Genomic DNA, 13,352 nt, shown 5'->3' on the forward strand with positions numbered 1-13,352 from the left:
TGCCTGTGGATTTTGGCAAGATCCACATAATCATCCTCAGCAGCCGCCCTTATGCATAAATGTCAACCTTTCAGAACAGAACCAAACAGCGCCCTACCTTACCGAGCTGACCACAAATACAAACTCCCTGACAGCTCAGAGACAGCAGTGTAACTCTCCGTCCTTCATTTTCTCTCTATGCTGTGGGTTTTGTCTTGTTAGTCTTGCCTGGCTGCTGCGAGCTCAAATCCTGTTGCTGTGCAGACAGTTGCTTTTCCTTGTCACATTAATACATTCCCCGCACTGGTTTCTATAGAGTCAATCACTTTTACATTACTTCACAATTTCACAGTGAGGGAGCATTGATTGATGGAGAAATAAGCTTTTATACAGTATGGATCACTGTTACATAAAAACACAGAAGGCTGCCCATTATGGTTAAAGCATGGGATTACTATTTTTTTTCTATGTATGTATATTTCTCTTAAGTTTGACGAGATCACAACGAGAAATCAGGGCCTGAAGAAACCAGATTACGTAGTTTATCAACACCTTCTTGTGTTTTTCATTACACATTTAAAACTGTATTCAATTTCTCAGGAGACAAAAATAAAGCTGGTTAAAAGACTGAAAAAAGCAGAGTCTCTCTCTGATGCCCTTTGGCAGAAATTCCCCTGGAGGGTGAGCCTTTAGCTGACGCTAACATTAGCACAGCTTGTTTTAGGAGCTCTGACAGCTTTTAGGTACGAATCTTCCATCGCAGAACAATGTACAAGATTTTAACCAGAGACGAGTCATCCTCCTCACTAGAGCGTACAGACTGAGGGAAAGAAACGCTTAAAAAAAGAGAAAAAACAGGCAAAGGTTACATCAGGATATGTCCCTCCAATGCCCCTTGGTGAATACAAGTGTGCAGTCAGGAGGCTAGCCACTCTTTTTCCCTCTATACACCTTCTCGGGAATGCAATGCTATGAAAAGGATCATGTGTGTAGCTTTTGGTGACAAAGCCGAAGTAGAGATAAGATGGCTAACCTTCATGACTAACCACCTACAGCGGCTGTTTTGAATGGAATTCACCCTCAATTCAGCGAATACAGTTTTATTTAACAGATACCAAACTACATTGAAGGTTATATTTGCAGAAGTGTCCTGATGGAGTTCTGTCTTGTGACGTGACTTCGGAAATGAATTGTTAAGAAGAATCGATAACATTTGAGATGTACAATTACGATGGAAATGATCAATTGGAACCGGTTCTAAGTCAGATCCAGTTTCTGATTCCCACTCCTAGCTGCATGTCTCCCCCCCTCTTTGTACTCCCCACATTTCTATCACTGTCCTATCTAATAAAGGAAAAATGCAAAATATGTAATACAAAAATAAAGAAAAACTGGGTTATTTTGTCAAATGAAAGAGTGCAAATCTTATCTTTGTAACAAAATAGCTGAAGGAAACAATTCTAACTACAGATGAACTATTTAACAGATTTATAAAAAAGATAAATGAATAACCGACATGGGCAAGATTAAGTCAGTTGAGGTTCTGAAAGTCGGTTTTCACAAGGAGTCCAAGAAGACGTGGCTGGCATTGGGTAACGTTCTGATTTTATGTGAGAGGAGAATGACAGGATGCTGGTTTCACTATTGTCTTATAGAGTTTAGGTGCAATGTTAATGGTAATTGCTGTACAGAGCGCAGGGCAGCAAAATATATTTAAGTATGCAACTATTGTAATTTAACTTTCCCTGATGCAGTTCAAATAGGCAAAATATTTTTATAGATGTTCTAAGAAATCAAAGCTAAACTACATGCACACAAAACCAAATAGGTTTAGCATCAAGACACAACACAACAAACTATGTTAAAACTGTAATGATTTCTCATTTCTTAATAATTGTGAACTGTACTGTAACACTAAGGTGACCTTAATGAGAATGAGATGGACCTTATCACAATGTGAATACTGATCATAAGCTTTTCAGGTTATTCAGAATTTTACCTTCTGCAATAACGAAGCTAATAAAGGAGCGAAATATGCTACTTTAAGTTATCTGAGACCATTTCATCCTACATACAAAACAAAGGAATAATCACAGAATCTGTTTGGGGTGTAACTGTTGATGTTCCCTTATTTTAAGTCCCTGAACCAATAAGGTAAGATCAGGATAACCATCCCGTTTTCTGAGGAAATCGCAGGTTCTGTGTTAGTTACAAAACACACAAGAATTCACACTCACAATTCACACAACGTATCAAGGGGGCTAGGAATAAGGTGGATAGAGGACATCTGTTCTGTTGATCATCAGCTAAAACAATGCTTTGAATTGGAAATTTGTTGTGTTCTGCATTTAACTCACATGAAAGCAAAAACTGCATACTAACACGCTGTTGTGGCTACTGCTTCTGTGCACTGGGCTGTTTGATCCACCTGGTGAATAGGTTTATCATTATTATGGATGCTAATTGTATTACAAGCCTTGATCAAGAACTTTTAATTATTTTTTGTGGCTTTTATTCAGAGATGATAGAACAGTGGACAGTGCAGGAAACAGAGAGAGAGAGGGGGGCGGCGGGTTAAAATCGAACCTGGGCCGTCCGACTGTAGCCTCTGTACATGGGGCGCACCACTTAACCAGTATAGGCCAAACTGGCACCCCAATCAAAAACTTTTCTACTACCCATCCCTTGAACCGCTACAACTCAGGGGCTTGTCTAATCTTGTGCAGTTTACACCAGATCAGTGCTTTTCATCTGACTGGGTGGACAGCCCTGATCAACTCCAGGAACAATCAATTATGAATGCAGCCAGATCCCTAAGGTGATTACTGGCTACTCTCCTCTGACCTCAGCTGCAGTCAGCAGCTAGTCACTCTCGGCTGTCAGAGCAACACTATAACGGTCAGTCAAACTGTCGACATGACGACAGCTGGCACAACATATCTTCTTACATTACATTTGAGCCGCAGGAGCTTTCTTTAACACGAACATGTGCTGTATGTAAACATACACATAATCATTTTTTCTAATGCACACTGCAACACCCACATCCTGGTGTCACACACATGCAAGCAGACTCACACACATGTATGAACAAGAACATGAGTACACTGAGCATGTGTTTTAAATGGATCAAGTCTAGAGGCTTAAAGCAGAAACCAAGTACATAAATCTGCCCTCACATGAAAGCATCCTCCGGTCACATCACAGACACATGCTTGCTTTGTCATGCACGGGACAGTTCAACAATCAGGGTGAGCGATGCAGTCGCTGACAATGATAATGCACTTTCACTCCACTGTCACTGAGTCTCCCGGAGCCATCTTTACAGAGCTTTCCCAGCGAAGATGGTGTTATGTAACAACGGCCGTGGACCCTGCTGTTCATATCACTAATGCCTCACACTGTGGCGAGGTCACGTGCTTTATCCAGGCCACATCCAGGCGCCAAGAGCACAGTCCAGCTGTTACTACAGCGTAGCTTCAGTCACTCAGGAGCATGCTGAGCCATGCTCTTCTCACACTGCTTCATCCTCCGTTGAGCAGCCATGTTCGGAGCCTCAGCACTCCTCCATTTACTTTGGTGTCATGAACATTAGCAATGGAGACAGTACTTCACACTGACAGTCCTAACTCAGCATATCCGACATGCAATGTACCACAGGACACATACAGAGGTATTTACTGATGATGCATTCTTTAGGGATTTCAACAGCACCACCCAATCAATTTGTTCCTAATTACAATTTCAGTTCCAACTGCTAGCTGTGTGCACCATCTGCATTAGCCAAAAGGGTTGCTAACTGTGTCACCATATGAGGTTGCACATTCATGCACATGCTGCATGATGTGGCCTTTAAAGTGTTAGTCATTTTAATAAAGATCTACACAGACCAGCTTCACATTAAAATCACTGCCAAACTCATAAACCAGCATGGCCATAACCGGACACATACAGTGTTGGAAAGTATACATCTGCAAGAAATACCAATAAGGTAATATCAAGTACTGTGTGTGTTCAGTAATACAGAGAGACTTTCAATCATTTAAAAACTATTCCATAGAAAGACATGACGTGTTTATTTCAACTGTGATGCTGCGCTCATTAAACCTTATTCTACAAAGGAGTGAATATCTACTGGCAACTAAAGTGATGAACCCACAGAGAAATGTCACCAAACTACTGCAACTCTAACCTCTTAATGGGCATTTTGGAGTATTTTAGCACATTGTTCAAGTTAAACAGTCAAAACTTCACTGTTCTCAGCTTCATTTTAAGACCCAGCAGCTGTTTTCAGTGAAGAAAAAAAAAACTCTAATAAATCCACTTTACATCACCAACTCCCTGCACAGTGGCAGATATACATAGAAGAGACTAGAGGGTGACAACAGGAGAGCATTTAGCATATAGGAGCAAGATATTTCTATAAGGAGATGCTGGGTTGACAGAAGCATGACCCCGCATGATGCTAATGTTGCTCTGTGTCTGACAGATGTGAGCAGCTAACATGTGGTGTAATAAAGGTGTAACATGTAAGTGTTGTGTTCACAGCTCTTGTTTGCTCTCTAATCAGCCAAAAAAATCAGTCACTCAATTTTAAATGTCTTACTCATTAAAATTGGTCGCAATTCAAATAACTGACTTGAATCAGGCCTGAAAACAAAATAATTGCCAATATGTAAATGCATGATATTTGAAAACTCCCCAGTGACACTTTCAAAAAAATCCAGAGTCTTGGATCTTCATCTTCATATGCACAAATAACAGATGGCTTCATTAAAGTAAGAAAAAAAACAAAGCCTTTTAATTTAAATCCAGTATAGTTTTCTGAGATGGCAGACAAAATCTCTGAACTCCCTCTGCAGCACCCATTCAGTGAACATCCGTTCAGTGCAACCCAAGGGAGGAAATAAATACCAAGTATTTTATGCAAATATCATTTGACCCAGGGCTGGATTTCAGAGATGCTCATAAGTACCCTTCCTTCCTCTTGAGCTCACCCACAGCTATCAATACCACCCTCCAGCCATCTCCCTTGTAATCAACTCATTGCAGAGCAAACAAATTTAGGTTAGAAATATGAATACCTGTCTCCTGCGCACAGTGATGATAAAAGCCGCTTGCTGGCAGCTCAGGGATAACTAGCAAAATGATGAATGACCATGCCTGCTTGTCAAGGTGGGCAGGAGGAGCCACAGTATGAATGGGAGTTTGTCACCACAGCACTCGCTCACACCTGGGGTGTAAGTCCAGACTGACAGCCCTAATTATAGAAGCTCCTCAAATGAGTGACCTTGGGAGGTGGTAAAACATCCTTACCTGTGCACACATGAACAGACAACATATTTTTGCACAGTTTAGCCTTCACTCTTTTTTCCTCTACACTCATGACTGCCACCTATAGGATCCTGTCTCACTGCCAACTAATGATATGACATGCAGAAACACTGACAGCCTTTACATATCTGTTAATGCCCCATACAGCCCTCTGCATCCATTTATAATGCACACACACTTAAGCATGCTGAAGACCACCTCTTTGGCTTGTGAAGATAGAAAAACACACCGACCACACAGTATCAGCTGCTGTCTTGACAGCCTTGCAATGCCATCAGTCTACACTGGTACACGATACTGATGGATAATCTGCAGAAATGCATGACAAAATCTACCCAAGCAGTTTGATTAATATCAAATAAATGCTGTCTACTGATTACTAATCACAATACTAAATAATTCACACAACTCTGTGACTGTAATGGTGTCTCTGAGCTAAAAAACACACATCTCTTCTGCATGACTGTATAGCGAGCATCCTCTGACAGGCATGCCAGTGACAACCAGAGCCAACATCAACCGGGGAAATGATGTTATATCACCGACAGACAATAAACACACTGCTCCTGCTGTGCAGAATGATGTGTTCCTTTAAAAATCCCTGCATCATGTTTTCATTCAGGACAGGAAATTCAGACCACATATCAGTTTGACAGTGAATCCTTACAGCATGCAAATGATGTGCAATGTCCTCTGACTCCTCTCAGTGCCGTCTAATGTAGATATTCTGAGCAGGAACTCAAAACAGGACCAGCCTCTTGTAAAGAAATGCATGTAAAGATAGAGGGCTACATTTGTGTGTGATAGGGAGAAGAGTACATTTCAATTATCGTAGCCGTCAAGAGTCTAATACATGGTAGGATGATCCTTATCCCTCCAGTAGCAGCAGCAGCAGCAGAAGCAGCAGCAGCAGCAGCAGCATCCAGGGATCCTGCAGCAGAGGCAGCACAACAAGCCCTGTCTCAGAAAAACACACGGTTTGACAGCAGACAGTAGATGGTACAGTACCTTAGCAGCAGCTGTTGTGAGAGTGATGCAGTGGCAGGTGTTTCCTAATGTGTTGGAAGGACAGAGAAGCAGCCGGCAACTGGACCAGGATGATGGCTACGGCAGCTCTGTAGCATAAAATGGTTCATCAATGCTCGAAAGAGGCACAGCCAGGCAGCGCAGGGAGAGAGGGAGAGAGGGAGAAAGAGAGAGAGAGAGAGAGAGAGAGAGAGAGAGAGAGAGAGAGAGAGAGAGAGAGAGAGAGAGAGAGACGGCCAGCGAGCATCACTCAGCTCACACTACCCTGGCTGTGCAGCAGAGCACACACACATCTACACGCCCCCTTTCCCCTCTCTCTTTCTCTCTCTCTCTCTTTCTCACACACATACACACACGCTTAGTCACACAGACACAGGCACGCAGGGGTGCAGAGGCAGTGCAGTGCGCAGCGGCAATGAGCAGCGCTCCCTCTTCAGGATGCCTTTCGTCTTCCTTAATCAGAATTGGTCATTCTTTCTCTTGTTCTCAGCAGTCAGAGGCAATCCTGTCAGAAGCCCTTCCAGCCACGTGCTCCATCGTCCCGCCTGCCCACCTAACCACCTCTGATGAGCAGCCATGATTGAAGCTGGCAAGGTCATGTGAGGTTTTCTGGCGTCCCCCTTTGGTCTGTGCTCTCAGTCCCGTTGCAGTGTTTATCAGCTATTTTTCTGCAAAGCTGATACAGGGACTGTGCCTCGCCTCGTCATGGGTCATTATGCCACAGAGGCTCCCCGGAGGCTTGGCTTGACAAACCCTCACTCACTGCATGGTGGTCCAGACCAATCAGCTATTACAAACAGCAGCAAACAGAATTACCATCCAATCACAGGTCAGGAAATCAAGTGCAGAAGGGTATTAAAGGGGATTATTTGGGCCATCCTGGGTTTTTTTTTTTCACAACAGGGAGATGTGAAGGAGAGCAGCTCAGCATGTGCAGTATGGCTGCCCTCTGTGGCTGACAGTAGTGTTGCACCCTGTTGTGGGAAAAGCAGAGAGGAGGAGCAGGGCCCAAAACAGATATGCTTTCCTCAGCATTGGATGCCTAGCAACCACAGCAGCTCCTTACCTCTGTTTAGAATGGTCCTTCCCCCCCTTCAGCAGGACCACCTCTGCAATCCCAATTGAGAGCTTATGTTGCACAGCGGCTGTTTAACACTCAGGCAGCACAACATCACACAGGACTGATGTCAAATGTTCCCGCCCATGCCCTCTACCTGGTGTGTAAACACTGAAGGGGGAGGGCTGAGCTCTCACAACAACCAGAGAGCACACCTCATGTTGTCAATACATCAGCCACCATGGGCTCTTTAGATTAGATCTACTTCTAATGCTTTGGGTAATTTACTAATAAGTAGAATTAAAGGTGAAACTGCTCGGAAGGTTTCCTTTTTGCTCTTGAATAATATGAATGACCCTCGAAAGTCCAGTCTTAATGTGTCTTCATGAAGGAGAGCAATGTAGTCCATATTTCTGCTTCACATCATTTGCTTCATGGACTGACACAGTGTTTTAATTAACTCATGAACTGCTAATTCAAAGCTGTAAATCCTGCCTGAGCCAAACCAGGCAGGACAGGGCTATGTAAGGTGCACCAACTAGCTTGTGCTGCTGGTTGCGTGTTTGCTTGTTTTTTAAATAATGATTCAGAGGACGCTTGCCTACCTTGTAATGTTAGGGGGAACAAAACCTGTTCAGACAGCTGTCAAAGGACGTCAGAAGGCAGACCAGGAGCTCCAGGCCTGCCTTAACTCAGCAGGGTGAGACACATTCGGAGGTGTGAACAACTGTTTTGACATTCCCTTTTGTGAGAGCCTCTGCAGATTAAAAAAAAGGCTGCATGAGGTGCAGCAATAACAACACTGAGTGCTAAGGTAAGTTCTATATTGAGATGCAGCATATTAAAATAATCAAGAACAACAACACCATTACTTGGAGATATTACATGACGCAGTCAAACAAAATTTGTAATAAAAAATACAGAAATTAAATAATTCTCATGATTATGACCAAACAGGAAAAAAGTCTACCTTAAAAATATACCCAAATATATTCTAACATTCTACTTAACAGGGTATAAATGTCAACTTTTTGGCTTCAGACCAGCTCCACTTTCTTCAGTTACTGTTAAACTCTTTATACAGCAGGTCCTGTCCTGCTTTCTGCTGTTTACCTGCACAGTAAACAACCCTGATGCTGTCTTTATCAGCCTTCACTGAGTACTTGCAAACCTCAGTCCTGTCTAGCTCTACTCTCAAAACAATCATCTGTGACAAGGCCAGTGCACTGAGGATTTCCTAAGTAAGCTAAAGAAGTATGTGAGAACAAACCCCTGCTTTTTTTCTTTGCAGACACCTCATTGGGCTACAAACTCTCCTCTCCTACTGTCACTTTAAGCAATTGAATCCATGTGAAGTAATCAGTCAAGTTCTTCAATTCTGTGAAAAGTATCAATATGTCCCACTGATGGGATGTTTGCAAATAATATCTTTGATCTATGGCTTGATAATGGATATTGGGGATTATGAGGATTTAAAATGTATAAACTTGATGAGATTCATTCTTCCCCCAAAAAGAAGATGTTTTTCCTTTGTCAGCTGCATGTGTCAAAACATTAAAACGTAAGCTAGCTAACGTGAAATGTATTTATGTTTAATTTAAAGTTGGCTACTTCCCATTAACACTAGAGCCAGGAACACCAAGCCCCTCCCCCTGTTCTGTGCTTGTAATTTCCCACAGTCACTGTTTATAAACTTGTTAGTTGTCTTTTATTGAATTGAATACATTGACTGTATATTATAATGGACACCAGGAGTGTTCACTGACTATGAAGCCAAAAGATTAAGAGCTCCCCCTGCTAAACCTGACCTCCGTAATGTTAACAGATGGAATTAAATTTTAAAAAAATTAAAATAGGGGTGTGACTAGGGGTATAACTGTGCAAGAAAATTTGGTTCAGTTCGGTATACAATTTGAGGCTTCGGATCAGTACACTATACAAACTCAGTATGTTTTGAAGTGATTTGTTGAGAAAGCCACTGTACTGAAACCGAAGTTACATACCTGCGCCACACCCTGCGCACACTGTGTGTGTGCGGTGTGTTCACGTTTTGCATTACCTTTAGGACTGCACTAAACCATTTCGGTACGCATAGTTAGTTCTGATTGTGCTGATTTACAGTATGTCTAAGTGCTGATTTTTATGAGAAGTTTAATTTTAATTAGATATTTGATTTTAAAAAGAGGGGATGTGACATTATGATTAACAGCTCTATATAGCGGCTTCTGCAGCATTCCTTAGTGGATTAGCAGAGTACAGGAGAAACGGTGGGAGAAAACCTAACAAACAATGACACAAGAATCATTGAACTTTATATAGCAATAAGTGTCTGCTTCAGACCAATACAAGGAGTTGTTCTGCTGTAGACTGTACCCACATGAGGGATCTTTTATGTTTACATTTAAGTTTAGTAGGGGCACAGACTTAGCCTCTGACAAGCTGTCAATTCTTCAAATCAAATGTAGAGCCAATTCTTGCTACTAACAAAATGCTCACGTAAAGCAAATTGTCATTTATTTTCTCAGTGACTGAACCTGCATTTCAATAGTTCTCTTGCATTCAATAATTCTAACTCAGAAAGCTTCAAACTAATTGATGAAGTTAGGTTTGGTTGACTCGTGTATTTAATGCAGCTGGGGATCTTACGTTTTTAAGTTGAACCAGCTTAAATGGGTTTAGTGTTCCCTTTCTAAAATCCACCACATCCATTAACAGGTTCTCACAGTCACGCACTGACAATATAAAAACGCAAACCACCCTGTAATAACAGACTAAATGTTAATCTGCACATGGGTGCTGATGTAAGCTACTCAGGCTATTTACTAACCCAGCTGCATGTTGTGCATCTGGAAATGAGTACGTTCCATTTTGGATCATCTGAGGTCGGCACTATCAGAGCAGTGACGGCAATTTTAAATGAGTATTGATTTATTATTGACTCGTACCTGTGAATCTAATGCACAAATGAATGCCCTACCAGTTCAGTGCAAGAACCAAAACTGTGAGAGAAAAAAAACACTATCAGAGCTTCTAGACTTCAGTAACTATTCAACTTATTGTCTTTGTTTGTGTCATTATGCAGTATATTTTATTACATCTCTTAAATTCAAAATATTTAACCTGCAGCTCACTAGTCTTTAAAAATAACATGTCACTAAACAAATAAGAATGTTATCTACAAATTTGAAAAGACTCATTAAAGGTCATAAATGCAATGAATGTGTTGTCACTGTATATTTGATGTTTTTATTTTACTAATACGCACATTACATAATGCAATGCAGCTAATCTCTTTAACAACTAGCAGACAGCACCAATAATAAAGCATTAGGATGTCTTTTTTTTTTGGTAGCTAAATCATCTGTAATAAACGGTTAAATTACAATCTCAGAAGGCCACATATGGTTGCATCTGTTAATGATGAGCCTTGGTGACAGTCAAGAGCCTTGGCTGAGGAGTGCAGAGTAAGGTCACACAGTGGCTGCAGGCATCAACAAGTGTTTACCCTGCTAGTGTCCATGCATGGCTGATTCAATGCTTATTCATAGAAAGCGAACAACACACAGGAAAACAACATATCAAGCTCACCTTATCTGTGTCCCTCATCCGGCCGTTCTTCTTGGTTGTGGCTAACCTTTGTCTCTGGCTCCACACCACTTCCCTCTGAGGCTGCTTCAGGAGTTTCTCCACCTTGCAAGTCTTCTGACAACCCATTGTCCCCTGGTACACGAAAATGGATATCGAGTTAAGCCACGCATCAATCACATTTCACCTCAGTGATACATTTCCTGTTTGGTGGAGCAATAACCTACCATGACAGAACGGTTTGCATGCTTCCCCAAACGCTCGTCATGGTCAGCAGTGCTGGGTGATGTCATAACTCCAGCATGTTCAGATTATAAATATCTGTATCCAGCAGAGTTACATAATAATGGATGTTGGATTACTGTCAGTACAGACAGGAAAAGACAGCACAGCTGCCGCTGGAAATACATAAACCATAAAACCTCCTAAAATGGCCTTTTAGAGATTGAAAAAGAAAAACAGGATTAGGCTGTTTGTCAAAAAGCTATTGTATGAATAAAGTATAAGTTTAATTTTTCAAAACTATCATATTTTCATAGTTTTGATGATGAAAACAAACAGCTGTTTTTCTCATATGGATTTGCAAAGTGCTGTTTTAACAATGGAAAAATATGGGTGAAAAAAAACGTGTGATTTGGGATCAAAACATTCAACTTCTTAGTTAGAAGAACTCATGGTGCCGGAATGTAGAAGAGTTTAGATTGTCTCCATAATTGGAAGGCTTAATTATAGTCTTCATTGATATTAAAACAGATTCCTTTGAGCCGGGGGTTAGATTTAACTACAAAACCAATAAAACTTTGCAAATCAAGTATTTTTCATCATTTTGCGACCACTTATCTCGGGTGTAGGATAAGCCACGCTCCGGCAGAAATGAGGCAGCATTTTAACACATCCAGAGGTCCTGTCATCAGTTACAGTTCAGCTAACACATGGTGTGCTCCAATATGACTGCAAAAGAGACCAACAGCTGATGGACTTCCCTCCAAAGGCAGCACAAATCTCAGTAAAAGCAAGCACTCAATTGTAATATGCATTTTACCTAAATAGATTTAAAGGCAGGAGATATCATTTGACAGTGGACACTGTACAAGAGTGTCTTCTTTACAGTCTAAATTGTGTGAAGATTTCCTCACAACTTTAAGGGACTGCAACGCAGGTTTTTTCACTTGCCAATTATCCAGCAGTGAGGATTTTGTATGCTTAGTAGAGGTGTGAAAAAATATCGATACAACAATATATCGCGATACTTTGACTTCCAACAGGATATCGATATTTCAACTCTTAATATCGATATTTTTATTATAATAAAAAAATCACATTTTAGCCGAGTTTGAACTAAAAAACAACTTCAGTATTTCAAAAACAACAAAGTGGAAAATTTGTTTTCAATCAAATAGTTTAAATATTCTGTTCTTTTGTGTTTTGTTTGTTTTTTTTAACTTTCCCTTCTTTTCTTTTCATCACTGTTTTAAATATTACTCCCTCTTATTAATCTTTTTTTTGTTTTGTATGTAGATATTCTGTTTCTACATTGATACTTTGTCTTTGGCTCCTCCTGCACATAACATGTTAGTGGTTAATTTTATTATTGGATTTTATCTGTTATATATTGGCTCGTGTTATTGAACATGCAATGTTTGTTTTGTTCCTTTATATGTGCAATACATAAATAATCAAATAAATAAATAGAGTTTTGACTTAATTTGTCCTTTCAATTTTGAGTAATATTGAGTGATTTACACCATCTGTATTTTTTCTTAGTTTACTGTGTAAAATATCAGTATATATCACTATATTGTGATATCGTGACATATCGTGATACTATCGTATCATGACCCAAGTATCGTGATGCGTATCGTATCGTGAGGTTCTTGGCAATACTCACCCCTAATGCTTAGATGACACATTTGCCTCCAGTAGCTGAGTAACTTCCATAAGCCATGAGAGAAATAAACATGCAAGTGTTCAGAGGAAAGTAAGGAAGCCAAAAGCTGTATTCAAATAGAAGTAGTCACTTAGAATATCTCCCTTAGTTAGAGCACAGAAGTGATCCACTGTAAAACTGATGCTATGCCACTACATGGCAGTTACTGTGACTTGGCACATTCAAAAATAACTATTGTATCCATCTGAATCGCACTGTTCTTCATACTGTGTATGTTTTTTTTAAATAACTTGGTGCAATTTTTATTTCTGCAATAACATACCTATCTATTCATCTGATAGAAGTGTACATAATGTGTATACATCTGTAATAATTGTCATAACTTATTTTATTATATTTTACCTTTATCATTGCTATCATTATTATTATATATTTTTAACTATGTTAGTACACTGTTGTTTTCCCCTGTCCCGTGTTGTAAGC

General features: G+C 40.5%; 1 protein-coding gene across 2 annotated transcripts in view; it reads right to left on the reverse strand.

Moving 5' to 3' along the window:
• Window positions 1-13,352, reverse strand: part of rimbp2 (RIMS binding protein 2) — a 108,250-nt gene that overhangs the window by 91,008 nt on the left and 3,890 nt on the right. Inside the window, exons 2-3 of one of the 2 annotated variants that reach the window (XM_034692357.1) lie at window positions 11,209-11,302; window positions 10,985-11,116 (exon numbers count right to left, since the gene is read on the reverse strand). In XM_034692357.1, coding sequence (XP_034548248.1) covers window positions 10,985-11,116; window positions 11,209-11,274 — 198 coding nt within the window. In that variant the 5' untranslated portion in view covers window positions 11,275-11,302. The remainder of the gene's footprint in view (window positions 1-10,984; window positions 11,117-11,208; window positions 11,303-13,352) is intronic. The other variant, XM_034692358.1, reaches the window with a different exon arrangement.

This window comes from Notolabrus celidotus, chromosome 9, assembly GCF_009762535.1.
Source record: "Notolabrus celidotus isolate fNotCel1 chromosome 9, fNotCel1.pri, whole genome shotgun sequence".
Classification (NCBI taxonomy): domain Eukaryota; kingdom Metazoa; phylum Chordata; class Actinopteri; order Labriformes; family Labridae; genus Notolabrus; species Notolabrus celidotus.